Source organism: Diadema setosum, chromosome 18 (assembly GCF_964275005.1).
Source record: "Diadema setosum chromosome 18, eeDiaSeto1, whole genome shotgun sequence".
Lineage (NCBI taxonomy): Eukaryota > Metazoa > Echinodermata > Echinoidea > Diadematoida > Diadematidae > Diadema > Diadema setosum.
The window spans coordinates 19,389,509-19,402,365 of NC_092702.1; the positions used below are offsets into that span (position 1 = coordinate 19,389,509).

Below are 12,857 nucleotides of genomic sequence, written 5' to 3' on the forward strand. Positions count from 1 at the left end.
AAAAATCATGGGCGTACATACTCGAGCAGGATTCGAACCTACGACCTCCTGATCACCGGACAGGCGTCATCTCCACTAGACCACCGAGCTTTCGCCCGACAGCAAGTGTTAGTTCTAATCCTTATAGCATGCAGCGGGTACTGCTTTGTTATTCAAATTCATGAAATTCTTCCGTCGAGATGTTTTCATTGCAACTGATTGACAAATTGCCCTACATCGACGTAAATAAGCACTGAATTGATCAGTGTTTTAGTAGTAGCCATGATAAAAAATCATGGGCGTACATACTCGAGCAGGATTCGAACCTACGACCTCCTGATCACCGGACAGGCGTCATCTCCACTAGACCACCGAGCTTTCGCCCGACAGCAAGTGTTAGTTCTAATCCTTATAGCATGCAGCGGGTACTGCTTTGTTATTCAAATTCATGAAATTCTTCCGTCGAGATGTTTTCATTGCAACTGATTGACAAATTGCCCTACATCGACGTAAATAAGCACTGAATTGATCAGTGTTTTAGTAGTAGCCATGATAAAAAAATCATGGGCGTACATACTCGAGCAGGATTCGAACCTACGACCTCCTGATCACCGGACAGGCGTCATCTCCACTAGACCACCGAGCTTTCGCCCGACAGCAAGTGTTAGTTCTAATCCTTATAGCATGCAGCGGGTACTGCTTTGTTATTCAAATTCATGAAATTCTTCCGTCGAGATGTTTTCATTGCAACTGATTGACAAATTGCCCTACATCGACGTAAATAAGCACTGAATTGATCAGTGTTTTAGTAGTAGCCATGATAAAAAATCATGGGCGTACATACTCGAGCAGGATTCGAACCTACGACCTCCTGATCACCGGACAGGCGTCATCTCCACTAGACCACCGAGCTTTCGCCCGACAGCAAGTGTTAGTTCTAATCCTTATAGCATGCAGCGGGTACTGCTTTGTTATTCAAATTCATGAAATTCTTCCGTCGAGATGTTTTCATTGCAACTGATTGACAAATTGCCCTACATCGACGTAAATAAGCACTGAATTGATCAGTGTTTTAGTAGTAGCCATGATAAAAAATCATGGGCGTACATACTCGAGCAGGATTCGAACCTACGACCTCCTGATCACCGGACAGGCGTCATCTCCACTAGACCACCGAGCTTTCGCCCGACAGCAAGTGTTAGTTCTAATCCTTATAGCGTGCAGCGGGTACTGCTTTGTTATTCAAATTCATGAAATTCTTCCGTCGAGATGTTTTCATTGCAACTGATTGACAAATTGCCCTACATCGACGTAAATAAGCACTGAATTGATCAGTGTTTTAGTAGTAGCCATGATAAAAAATCATGGGCGTACATACTCGAGCAGGATTCGAACCTACGACCTCCTGATCACCGGACAGGCGTCATCTCCACTAGACCACCGAGCTTTCGCCCGACAGCAAGTGTTAGTTCTAATCCTTATAGCATGCAGCGGGTACTGCTTTGTTATTCAAATTCATGAAATTCTTCCGTCGAGATGTTTTCATTGCAACTGATTGACAAATTGCCCTACATCGACGTAAATAAGCACTGAATTGATCAGTGTTTTAGTAGTAGCCATGATAAAAAATCATGGGCGTACATACTCGAGCAGGATTCGAACCTACGACCTCCTGATCACCGGACAGGCGTCATCTCCACTAGACCACCGAGCTTTCGCCCGACAGCAAGTGTTAGTTCTAATCCTTATAGCATGCAGCGGGTACTGCTTTGTTATTCAAATTCATGAAATTTTTTATCATGGCTACTACTAAAACACTGATCAATTCAGTGCTTATTTACGTCGATGTAGGGCAATTTGTCAATCAGTTGCAATGAAAACATCTCGACGGAAGAATTTCATGAATTTGAATAACAAAGCAGTACCCGCTGCATGCTATAAGGATTAGAACTAACACTTGCTGTCGGGCGAAAGCTCGGTGGTCTAGTGGAGATGACGCCTGTCCGGTGATCAGGAGGTCGTAGGTTCGAATCCTGCTCGAGTATGTACGCCCATGATTTTTTATCATGGCTACTACTAAAACACTGATCAATTCAGTGCTTATTTACGTCGATGTAGGGCAATTTGTCAATCAGTTGCAATGAACTTGTTCTTGTTGTAAAGATACCTTTTGATTTTAACTGAACTTGTTCTTGTTGTAAAGATACCTTTTGATTTTTGAATAAACTTGTTCTTGTTGTAAACATACCTTTTTGATTTTTAAATGAACTTGTTCTTTTTGTAGAGATACCTTTTGATTTTCAACTGAACTTATTCATAATGACAGATACCCTAAGTCCATTTCAACTGAACTTGTTCTTGTTGTAAAGATATTTTTTGATTTTTAAATGAACTTATTTTTGTTGTCGAGATACCTTTTGTTTTTTAACTGAACTTATTCTTGTAAAGATACCTTTTGATTTTTAGATAAACTTATTCTTGTTGTAAAGATGCCTTTTGATTTTTAAATAAACCTATTCTTGTTGTAAAGATACCTTTTGATTTTTAAATGAACTTATCCTTGTTGTAAAGATACCTTTTGATTTTTAAATGAACCAATCCTTGTTGTATAGATGCTTTTTGATTTTTAGCTCACCTAGTGAGCTATTGCATTTGCCCTTCGTCCGGCGTCCGTCGTGCGTAGTGCGTCGTGCGTTAACTTTTTACATTTTCATCTTCTTCTTGAAAACCCCAAGACCGATTTTCACCAAACTTGGCAGGTAGCATCCCTACTGTAGGAGGTTAGGATCTCAATTTTTTAAAATGGGCACCATGCTCCATCCAGGGGGCCTCGAGGGGGCCCCAAACCCCACCCCCCAAAATTGAGGAATCTTTACAAATCTTCTTCTCTAGAACCAGAAGCGATAGAGCTAAGTTAATACTATGAGTTAGTACATTAATGACTGTAGTTCCAAGTTTGTTCATGGCAGATCCAGGGGTGCCCCCCTTGGGGCGGGGGGGGGGGGGGGGGGAGGGGGCGGAGGTCCAAATGGGGCCTAAATTGTACATTTTCATCATCTTCTTGAAAACCTCACGATGGATTTTCACCAAACTTGGCAGGTAGCATCCCTAGGGGGTTAGGATCTCAATTCATTAAAATGGGCACCATGCCCCACCCAGGGGGCCCCCAGGGGGCCCCCAAACCCCCTCCCCAAATTAAGGTAATCTTTAAAAATCTTATCTAGAACCAGAAGTGATAGAGCTAAGTTAGTACTATGAGTTAGTACATTGATGACTGTAGTTTCAATTTTGTTCATGGCAGAATCAGGGATGCCCCCCTTGGGACCCAGGGGAGGGGAGGGGTCCTAATGGGGCCTAAATTGTACATTTTCATCGTCTTCTTGAGAACCCCATGGCCCATTTTCACCAAACTTGGCATGTAGCATCCCTAGGGTGTAGGATCTCAATTTGTTCAAATGGGCACCGTGTCCCACCTGGAGGGCCCCAAGGACCCCAAACCTCCCAAAATTAAGGAATCTTTAAAAATCTCTTGAATCAGAAGTGATAGAGCTAAGTTAATACTATGAGTTAGGACATTAATGACTGTAGTTTCAAGTTTGTTTGATAGCAGATCCAGGGGTGCCCCCCTTGCGGGCAGGGGGGAAGGGTGGGGAGGTCCGAATTGGGGCCTAAATTGTTCATTTCCATCTTCTCCTTGAAAACCTCATGATGGATGTTCTCCAAACTTGGCAGGTAGCGTCCCTAGGAGGTTAGGATCTCAATTTGTTAAAATGGGCACCATGCTCCTTGGCCCCCCATCCCCCCAAATTAAAGAATCCTAAAAAAAACAGTGTTCTTCTCTAGAACCAGAAGTGATAGAGCTAAAATTGATACTATGAGGGAGGGGGGGGGGGTCCAAATTTGGGCCCTAATTGTACATGTTCATCTTCTACTTGAGAATGCCTGGTCAAATTTTGGTAGAGCCATGTGTAATTTAGATTAGTGACTGCGTGAAAGGTGAACTTGCGATACTCAGGTGAGCGCTAGACCCGCGGGTCTCTTGTTAAATGAACTTATCCTTGTTGTAAAGATACCTTTTGATTTTTAAATGAACTTCCTCTTCTTGATTTCAGAGTCCTCTATGACAGTGCTGCCTTCCAGGACTTTGATCGATCAGTCATCTACTTGGACAAGGAGTTTGGAAATCCGGAAACTTTCACAGTGAGTTCAATTGATCACATGTCATCTATTAATTTGATGTTGTTGTTGTTGTTGTTGTTGTTGGGGGTGGGGAGGCATGTGAAGACTGGCAGGGTGTTCAGACGCAAAAAAAAAAAAAAAGTATATATATATCTATATATACTAGAACGGTATAGCTATACCAAAATGGTACAGCTACACTATGAATTTATATGTCTGAACGCTGACTAACGAAACGACAGTCAGAGCATCGTTTCAAACTAGAACTCGATAACAAATCAGCATTTCATCGTGTCAATTGTGCATCTGAACATATGGTGACCATGGAACGGTATAACTGGGCGGGGCTTAATGGGAGCGCGCACAAGAGGTGACCCCATAGCTGTCACTCATGATCATAACAGCATGCGCAGTGGGAAACTGCACATCTATGACGTTTTCCAGAATGGTCGAGATTAACGTCTGAACAGTCTGTCGGCTAGATACGATGATTCTTTATACGTCGTTTCTTTATCGAGTTTTGGTATAAACTGGCTTGCGTCTGAACAGGGGGATAGTAGCTCAAAAATACCAGTCATAATCTGTCATGGTGTAAAGTGGAGGGGGGGGGGAGATGTAGTCATAATAGTTATGTTCAGATGGTGATACTTATCCTCAAGGATAGTTATCTTCGAGGATAAGCTCTGGCCCCTAATTACGACGTGCATTCACATGACGAAGCTTTATCCTTGAAGGTAGCCATCTTCGAGGATAGGCTCACTGCCCCCTGTAACTACGTACCCTGTAATCTGCAAGTTCCTATCGACAAGTTCTGTCCACACAATGCTTAACTATGACTGGGGACACCCCCCCCCCCCCCCCCCGCAGCTTGTTGATAGAGAGCTAACCCCGCGGATATCTCATGGATAGCTACATTGTACCTTCAAGTTAACTTCAAGTTAGCTTTCAACGAGTGCGTCTACATGGTCCCTTAACTATGAGCTTGTCCTCGAAGAGAGCTATCCTCGAGGTTGAGGATCACTGTCTGAATGTAACTTAAATAACTTTCTTGTGAATGATGCAAGAAGTCTGACTAAGCCAAAAGTTATTAGGGAGGCACATATTCTTGTCAGCAAAAAAAAAAGGGGGGGGCAGACATGATTTAAAGTGAGATGCCATGCCCTGTTCTAGTCATCTGTAATGAACAGAATGACATTGGGCAAACATTACGGGGGAAGAAGTTTTGCAAAAATTGGACTGGCGAAGAGAACAAAGTTATGGAATTGTAAAGGTTTCACATGTGGTCATGACCACACACACACTCAAAAAAGATGGTCCTTGGTTCAAGCCCCATCCATGGCTGAAACTTTTGTGCCCCTAGGCAAGGCACTTTATTCCTCTTCACCTAGTCTTTCCCTAGCAGTCACATAAAGGAAATAAATTCAAAAATGGAAAAAAAAAAAATGCTCTCTTGCAGTTCCTTAATCATTTGTCCACTTTTGCGGAGTCAGTCTCCTAGAAATAGGAAAAGTGTGTCACGTTTCAGTCCAGCAAAGAGTCCTCTCATAGCAGGAAGTACTTAAGTGATATGCAAAACAAAGTGTGCGCACAAAAGGAGCATAATGAGCTGGCGTCAGTGGGCCTCCACTTCCAAATGCCTCCATTTTGAATTTTTACGTCTTGAGTTTTCCTCAAGTACGTCCTCCCACTTTCTTGATAAAACTCGACACGTTTCGGAAGCCGTCTTGCCACTCATCTCAAAGAGACTGCTGGAATCGTATGGAAGCACTTCAAGCCACAAAGGAGCGCATTTCATATACGTGGCCAAATGGTGCATTGCAAGGTCTTTGGTTGTACTGCCTTTTGGCTGTTTCCATGACAACCATTGCATTGGCGATATGACCCCTATTGCAATCACGTACATGTCTTTCACCAGTGTGTACATATTGTACCTCTGATCAATTTTTTATTTCTTTGTGTCATCTGGTTGCGAAGAAATTCAAACTAGTGACGCCATTATTGCACAAATTTTCAGTTGTGATTAGTTTGGGCAATGGATATGTTTGGCCTCCTACCTCATTATTTATTTCCGTAGGATTTCAAGAATAGATGACCTCACATATAACCAGAAATGGTCAGAAATAGATAGCCTCATACAGTACTTAGTAAATGTCCTTGAAATTTAGAAGTACTTGGTTGCCTGAGATAGCAGTGCAGTTGTACATACGGTTGTACATTATCAAAATGATGTTCCCTAAACAAATAGGGAGTAATAAAGTTGTATTTTGTGTGGATGTGTATTTATATATATATATAATCTATCAATCTTTTTAGAGCTCTTGCAAAATGATTCTAATGTTTGTTTCTACCCCATTTGTGTGATTGCATGATAGGGGTTCCCGGCACATCAGAGAAATCAGGGAAAATTATTTTACCCTTTTCCAGTCAGGAAAAGTCAAGGAATTTGATACAAATGCCTCAAATCAGGGAAAAGTCAGGGAATTTTGATTGGCCCCAAAATCGAAAGTTGTCAGGAAGACTCTGTTATATTTTATTGCGTATCAAAACAACATCCATTGGATGACTGGCTATGTGAAACTGGAAATGAGTTGAACTAATTATCATGGAATTTTGAGATATCACCAGGCGTGTCTTCATCAGCCCGAAGTTTCAAAATAGCGCGCTATCTTGCGGTTACCAAACTAGTCCGATGTCAAAATAGCGCGCTACCTGTGTAGTGAAGACGTAAATAGCGCGCTATTTGATTGGGAAAATTTCCCCAAAAAATCTTGATCTAGTTCGTGAACTAGAGCGCTAATTCGTGAAATAGCGCGCTATTTCGGGGGCGTCTCCATCAGCCCAAAATTTTCTCGATCCCTCCACGTTTCTGGTTAGCCAGCTGGCTATTAAAAGCGCATGTACAAGCTAGTGATTGTGTATAGTGCATACACTCACGGCGTATTCAAGGATCACATGTGTGTACTAGGCCTACTTATGTCGACATCTTTAAAACCAGGGAGGTGATTCCATGCATGCTAGCTGTATTTTGTAAACTTCTTCTTCTGGTCCACTCTACCTTAGCTAAAGATTCTTGCAGATTGTGTGTAGTTTGGATTTGTTTAAACATTGCAATTCGTTCATTTCATATAAGATGTGTCAATAGACAGAAGAGTAGCGTTATTAATATCCCTTTGGAGAGAATTTGCTGTACTGCTCACCTCCCTGGTTGTAGTATCGTACACACGGTGTTGTAGGAGATTTTGAGCGGGGAAATCCACTTTTGAACAGCGAGCTAGCCCGAAGTAGGCTGTTCGAGCTGATGAAGACGCACATTCGCTCTATCGGGCTATTTTCTGAGACTGCAAAATGTCCCGCTAGTTTGAACTTCGGGCTGATGAAGACACGCCTATCAAGGAAAAATCAGGGAATTTTGTTTTCTTGAAATGCTGGGAACCCTGCATGAGTTTGGCCTGTGTGATTATGGAGTGACTCAATGCAGATGATAACCCCATCAATGTGACTTTGGCTACATCTCCCATTTCCTCCACTTTCAGGATCAAGTGCCTTCATTTTACATCTGTAGTCAGATTGACTTTGATAGATCATGTGATAGAAATGTCAAAATGAGAATATCACGTGAAAAAAGGGCTTCAAAGTTAAAATTCTCTTAAAGCACAGTGACTCCCTATTCTATTCTTTCTACAAATGAAAAGTGGATTATAAAGAACATCAAAGTTTATGAAGGAGTAATCAGCTTTAAATCAGAAAAAAAGAAATATGTCTTCATTATTGATATCAAAGTCAGCTTGATGCCGGGTGGAGTTTCACATTAATGGTGCTGTGTACACACTTCTGATTTAGTTCTCTTTAATTGAGTTTTAATGAAGGCAATACTAAACCTTGTGACGTGGACACAATGTATGTCGTGAACTGGCTTCTTTTCATGTTAAGGTGAAGTCTGGCTTTGAATAGCTCTCAGGGTTCTTGTGCTGTTTTTAAGGTGTAGCAACTGCTGGAGGCAAATTTAGAAAGTGTGTTTTGTCAGTGTGTTTTTAGAGTTTTTTCTCCTCCCATGGACTTGGTCATTGATATTTTTTCAGAGGTGATCTGACCTTTTGGATTCTGATTTTCTAAATGTCAGCTGGGAGTAGAAGCATAGGTCAGACTGCTGCTCCGGAAGGGGCTGCGTCTCCCAAGCCAGATGCAATTCATCATCCACGTTCATTGCTCGTGAATAGAGTGATTATTTCTGGACTTGACAGGATTCTTTAAGAGGTACACATTGCAGTGTTTATCCCCACCAGATACCTGGTTGGGGGAATCTGATTTTAAAGTTAGCGGTAGAGGTACATGTACATAATGATCTGTGAGGTGTCACTATAAGAAGCATCTACCTCTTCAGCCCATGAGTGATTGATATTACCAATTCTACTACTCACTATGGCTACCTCTGCTGCTGCTGCCGCTGCTGCTACTATGTACTACTACTACTACTACTACTGCTACTACTACTACTACTACTACCACCACTACTACTACCACCACTACTACTACAAAATGTTTTCTGCATGTCCTTTTTTTTAATATGAGTGTTTTAATGTTTTCCATGGGCAGTACATTGAGTTAAACATCAATTACATTGATAAAGAAACCTGGGTCTGCAAAAAATAAACAAAGCACAGCTTTTACTTTAAAGTCCAATGATTCCAAACTTCAGATTTAGATATCAAAGTGTTCATTCCGTAACAAAACACTAGTAATTATAGGACTTCAACTTTATCAATCCAAATCTTTTATTTTTTTTTTCTAAGATCTACTGGGAAATAGACTTTTGTGCTTTGTTGTTTTGAGGTTTGTTTGGTTTTTTTTTTTTTTTGTCATGCAAGGCCACATTGGGGGATTTTTAATGCTACACAATGAACCATCTCCACCTCCAAATGTGTTTTGTAATGGAATATTCACAGCTACTGAGTGGCTTTGCAGTACATTGTAAAGAAACAAAATGCATGATAGAAGAAAGCCTGCATACCACTTTGTAAAAAGGCATTGTGCTGGTGGAGAGATCCTACAGAAAGAATTTTTGTTTTTTGTTTGTTTTTTTTGTTTGATGATGAGCGCTGTATTGCCCGTGGCTGACAGTATTTGGGTGCCTACTATCAGAGGCACTGCTCCGTGTGCAGCCAAGTCTGTATGGGCTCTTTCACTTACGAGGTTATTTTCCATTAGTGGCCCCGGTAATTTCATATCCATCCAATTAGATGGCTGCCGCACCGCTGGGACCTGCATTCTGTAATAGTTCACAAAAAAAAGAAAATGAAATGAAAGATGAACTATGGTGTAATGTTGCGCAGTTTGGCGTGAGCAATAACATCAATATCAGAATGCAAGGCTGTAGAGTTTTTTAGGGCTTTGTAAAAAAACGTCCGTCTCGTTAGTGTGCGAACAGCTTGATCAGCAGAGCAATTCCACTCAGCTCGAGCCAAATTGGTTAATCTATTGTGTTGGTTGAATGATGCTTTGTATGTGATTATTGGACTCATAAGGGCTGTAAACAAGATTACACATTTGCAGTTGTGAGTGCCTGTTCGGTAGATGCAGTGTCGAGCACTTTTTATGACAGGAATACAACTTTGCCGTCTCCATTTCAGCTCCAGAATTACTTCTTGATTACTTTGTTTACAAAAAAGAGGATATCATGTAATAGTTTGAATGACTCTTACGACTGGGAATGTTCACATAAATCAAGGTTTCACGATGGTTGTCATTTCATGGAATGCTTTGGCAGATAAGCTGCATTACATTACAGAGACTAGTGAGCATTTCCAGACCATTTAGGAGCATGTTCAGTGTCAACTACCCTGTATACTTCAAGTGAAGGTGGCAACAGTATAAGTTCCTGTGACTTCTTTGGGGTACTGTATGTGCCATGTATTTCGTAAGCAAAATATTTTGCGAATTTGAATTTGAAAGACAATGTCACAAGTGGCTGAATTTGCATTGAAAACCATAGGGATGGAATGAGTCTTGCTGAAATAATATCCCCTTACAGGCAAAAAGTCAGTGATTTTCAACCTTGGATTATGATATTCGGCACATCTTTGTTACAGGAGCGTATGTTTTGCAAAGATCGGGTGATTTGGAAATTTGCAAAAATAGAAGTACGGCAAAATACACTGCAGTGTAGACGGTATATTATGATGATAAAACCTGCGTCTAAAACGAAGTCAGTAGGATCAAAAAGATCATGTGTGTATGTCAAACTCTTGCGATTCTCTCTTGTAACAGTGTAATTTTAGCAACTATAAATACTCCTCTTGTATGCTCATGATTTGAGCAGCTGCTGGGGGGGGGGGGGTAAGGGGGTAAATGTGCATATTCATGCTACACACAAGTGAATACACTGTTGTAAAGTGTGCCTGCAGGAAATTAAGTGACGTCTAAAGGCATTATTTACCATTTGCAGATGAAACAAAAACCCAGCTTTAGTGCTTCAAAATAGTCCTGAAATGTGAGATAGGGATAGAAACGACCAATGTAAAAAAAAAAATTATTCATTGTTAAGTACTGTTAGATATAGAAAATGTGAACAATAGTTAAAATAAAATTGTTTCTAGACTAAACCATATACAGTTATGGTTTAGTGAGAAAAATAGGGATATCTCCTAATATTAGAGGCTTTATTGCAAAATTGTTAATATGGTAGGATGTTTTGTGATACAAATGACCTACACGTATGCATCGAATGTGATAACTCAAGCATTTTTTTAAATCGCTGCTCCCAATGGTAAACAATACATAAACTACCTTTAACTCTCTCTGCCCAAGTTGTAGGATGCATTCTTGAATGTTGTAAAGAAGGTGGCATCATTCTTGTACAGCTATCATCTGGATAATTGCAGCACAAGAATATTGAAAGTTGGTTCAGTTTTCCAGATTATTGCCCACACACACAAAAACAATAATGTGGGTCATTTTAATCCGATTGCTATCTAAAGCACTCCTCTTTCTTGTACCCATGGTTAACTTGCAAGGGGTGTCAAGAATGTTTCTGTGTCGGGTTTTTATTCTCTTTGGCCACTTTCAGACACACTGAGATTGGTATTATGCAATATATCCAACAAGTTATTGTATACTCTATACTATGCCATATATTTAGCAAGTCTAAATTTTTGCGAATTGGGACTTTCCGCAGATTTCGCGAGTGTGGAGTGCTGTATACTGAACAGAGAAATGTATATGATGTGTGCATCACATACATATTGGGATCAGAGTCATTATTTTTGTGTACCTCCAATTTTGGGAAGAGCACCTGACTCGCGAAATTTGCGAAAATAAAAACCTTGCGTAATATTCAGCGTGTACATTATTCATACAACATGGATATGCGACGTACTGAATATGAGAGCATTCGGACAGAACGTCCCTATTTTCGCAACCAGGAATCGTATGGCAGCATCAGACCCTGTTCGCAGTCATGTTTCAAGTGAATCCCTTCCCTTGTGCCAAATAGACTTAGCGTGGGCTTTGCGCATCATGTTCATACTTTGCGTGCATTCATCTTGTGGTTCGCACTACCCCTAGCTAGTGTCGCGGATAAGCCCCGCCTACTCGAGTGACATATGGATAGATCAGAGCACTCAGACACGAAAAACCCTTGTATACATTGTATGTATCCATTCAATTTTTCGATGTACGAGCAATCAAACATCAGACTCGAAAATCCTCAACTGCAGTATAAACGCTAGGGGGTTCAAGAAGCCCTATATAAAGTGGTCTTTTTCATTTCATGGACATGCATTCTGTCCTTGCTCTTGAGCAGGATGTGGTCCGCAAGTCATGTCCAGCTAATTTTAATGCTCAAACTTGCCCACACCAACCACTGCCAACTTTAGGCCTACATTTTGTTCTCCTCGGGTCAAACTGCGCAGTGGGAGCTGCGCAGTTACAAGACTTTCCCTCTTCACTCACAATGGAGATGGTGAAACGCGATCTGAGAAGGCCTTTGCAAACTCCTTTTGATGTTGGTAAAGGAAACTTGTTTCAAACATGGGAAAGATGATAAAGATCATCACTAGCCGCATTTACACCTACTAACATCGCGATTTTTAAAATCGCGATATTTTGGTTCCACTGTTTACACTTGCGCAAACAGCACGCGAAGTTTGAGCTTCGCGAAACATCGCGATTTTTTGGTCGGTAATGCGCATGTGTAATATTTTTCTGGTGATGTTTCGAGGGCGTTTAGGTGTAGTTGCTTAGCAACTTCACGCACCCAAATGTCGCGATTTTAGAAAAATCACAATTTTTCCAAGCAAGTGTAAATGGGCCTACTGATGTTAACTGCAATAAACACCCCACTTCCAACCCCACCCTCCTCCTGATTCACTCCTTTACCCCACCCTGTGTGTTTTTTCCCCTACAAGGAACTACAGTCAAACTCGGATACCTCGAATTCGTCGGGACTGAAGAAAATGGTTCGACGTACGCGAATTTCGAGGTACGCGTACGTCGAATTTTCTTCGACTTATCCAATGTTTATCGATGTTCGACGTTTATCGATGTTCAACATGGTGTCTGTTATAGTGCCTATTGATTATTTGCATGCTTGTCAATTTGAATTGAATCAACTTTTATATGAATGAATTGAGTGAAAATCGGAAATGAAATCAAAATTTCAGAAATAAAGATTTTGGTGGCCCGATCGCGCCACCAAAAAAAAG

General features: G+C 41.0%; 1 protein-coding gene across 4 annotated transcripts in view; it reads left to right on the forward strand.

Moving 5' to 3' along the window:
- The window catches only part of LOC140241692 (inositol polyphosphate-5-phosphatase A-like), a 116,732-nt gene that overhangs the window by 43,693 nt on the left and 60,182 nt on the right, over positions 1-12,857 (forward strand). For all 4 annotated transcript variants that reach the window (XR_011902096.1, XR_011902097.1, XR_011902098.1 and 1 more), the window contains one exon: positions 4,092-4,179. Coding sequence is in view for 1 of the 4 variants with exons in the window: in XM_072321435.1 (XP_072177536.1) it covers positions 4,092-4,179 (88 nt within the window). In the remaining 3 variants the exon portion in view is untranslated. The remainder of the gene's footprint in view (positions 1-4,091; positions 4,180-12,857) is intronic.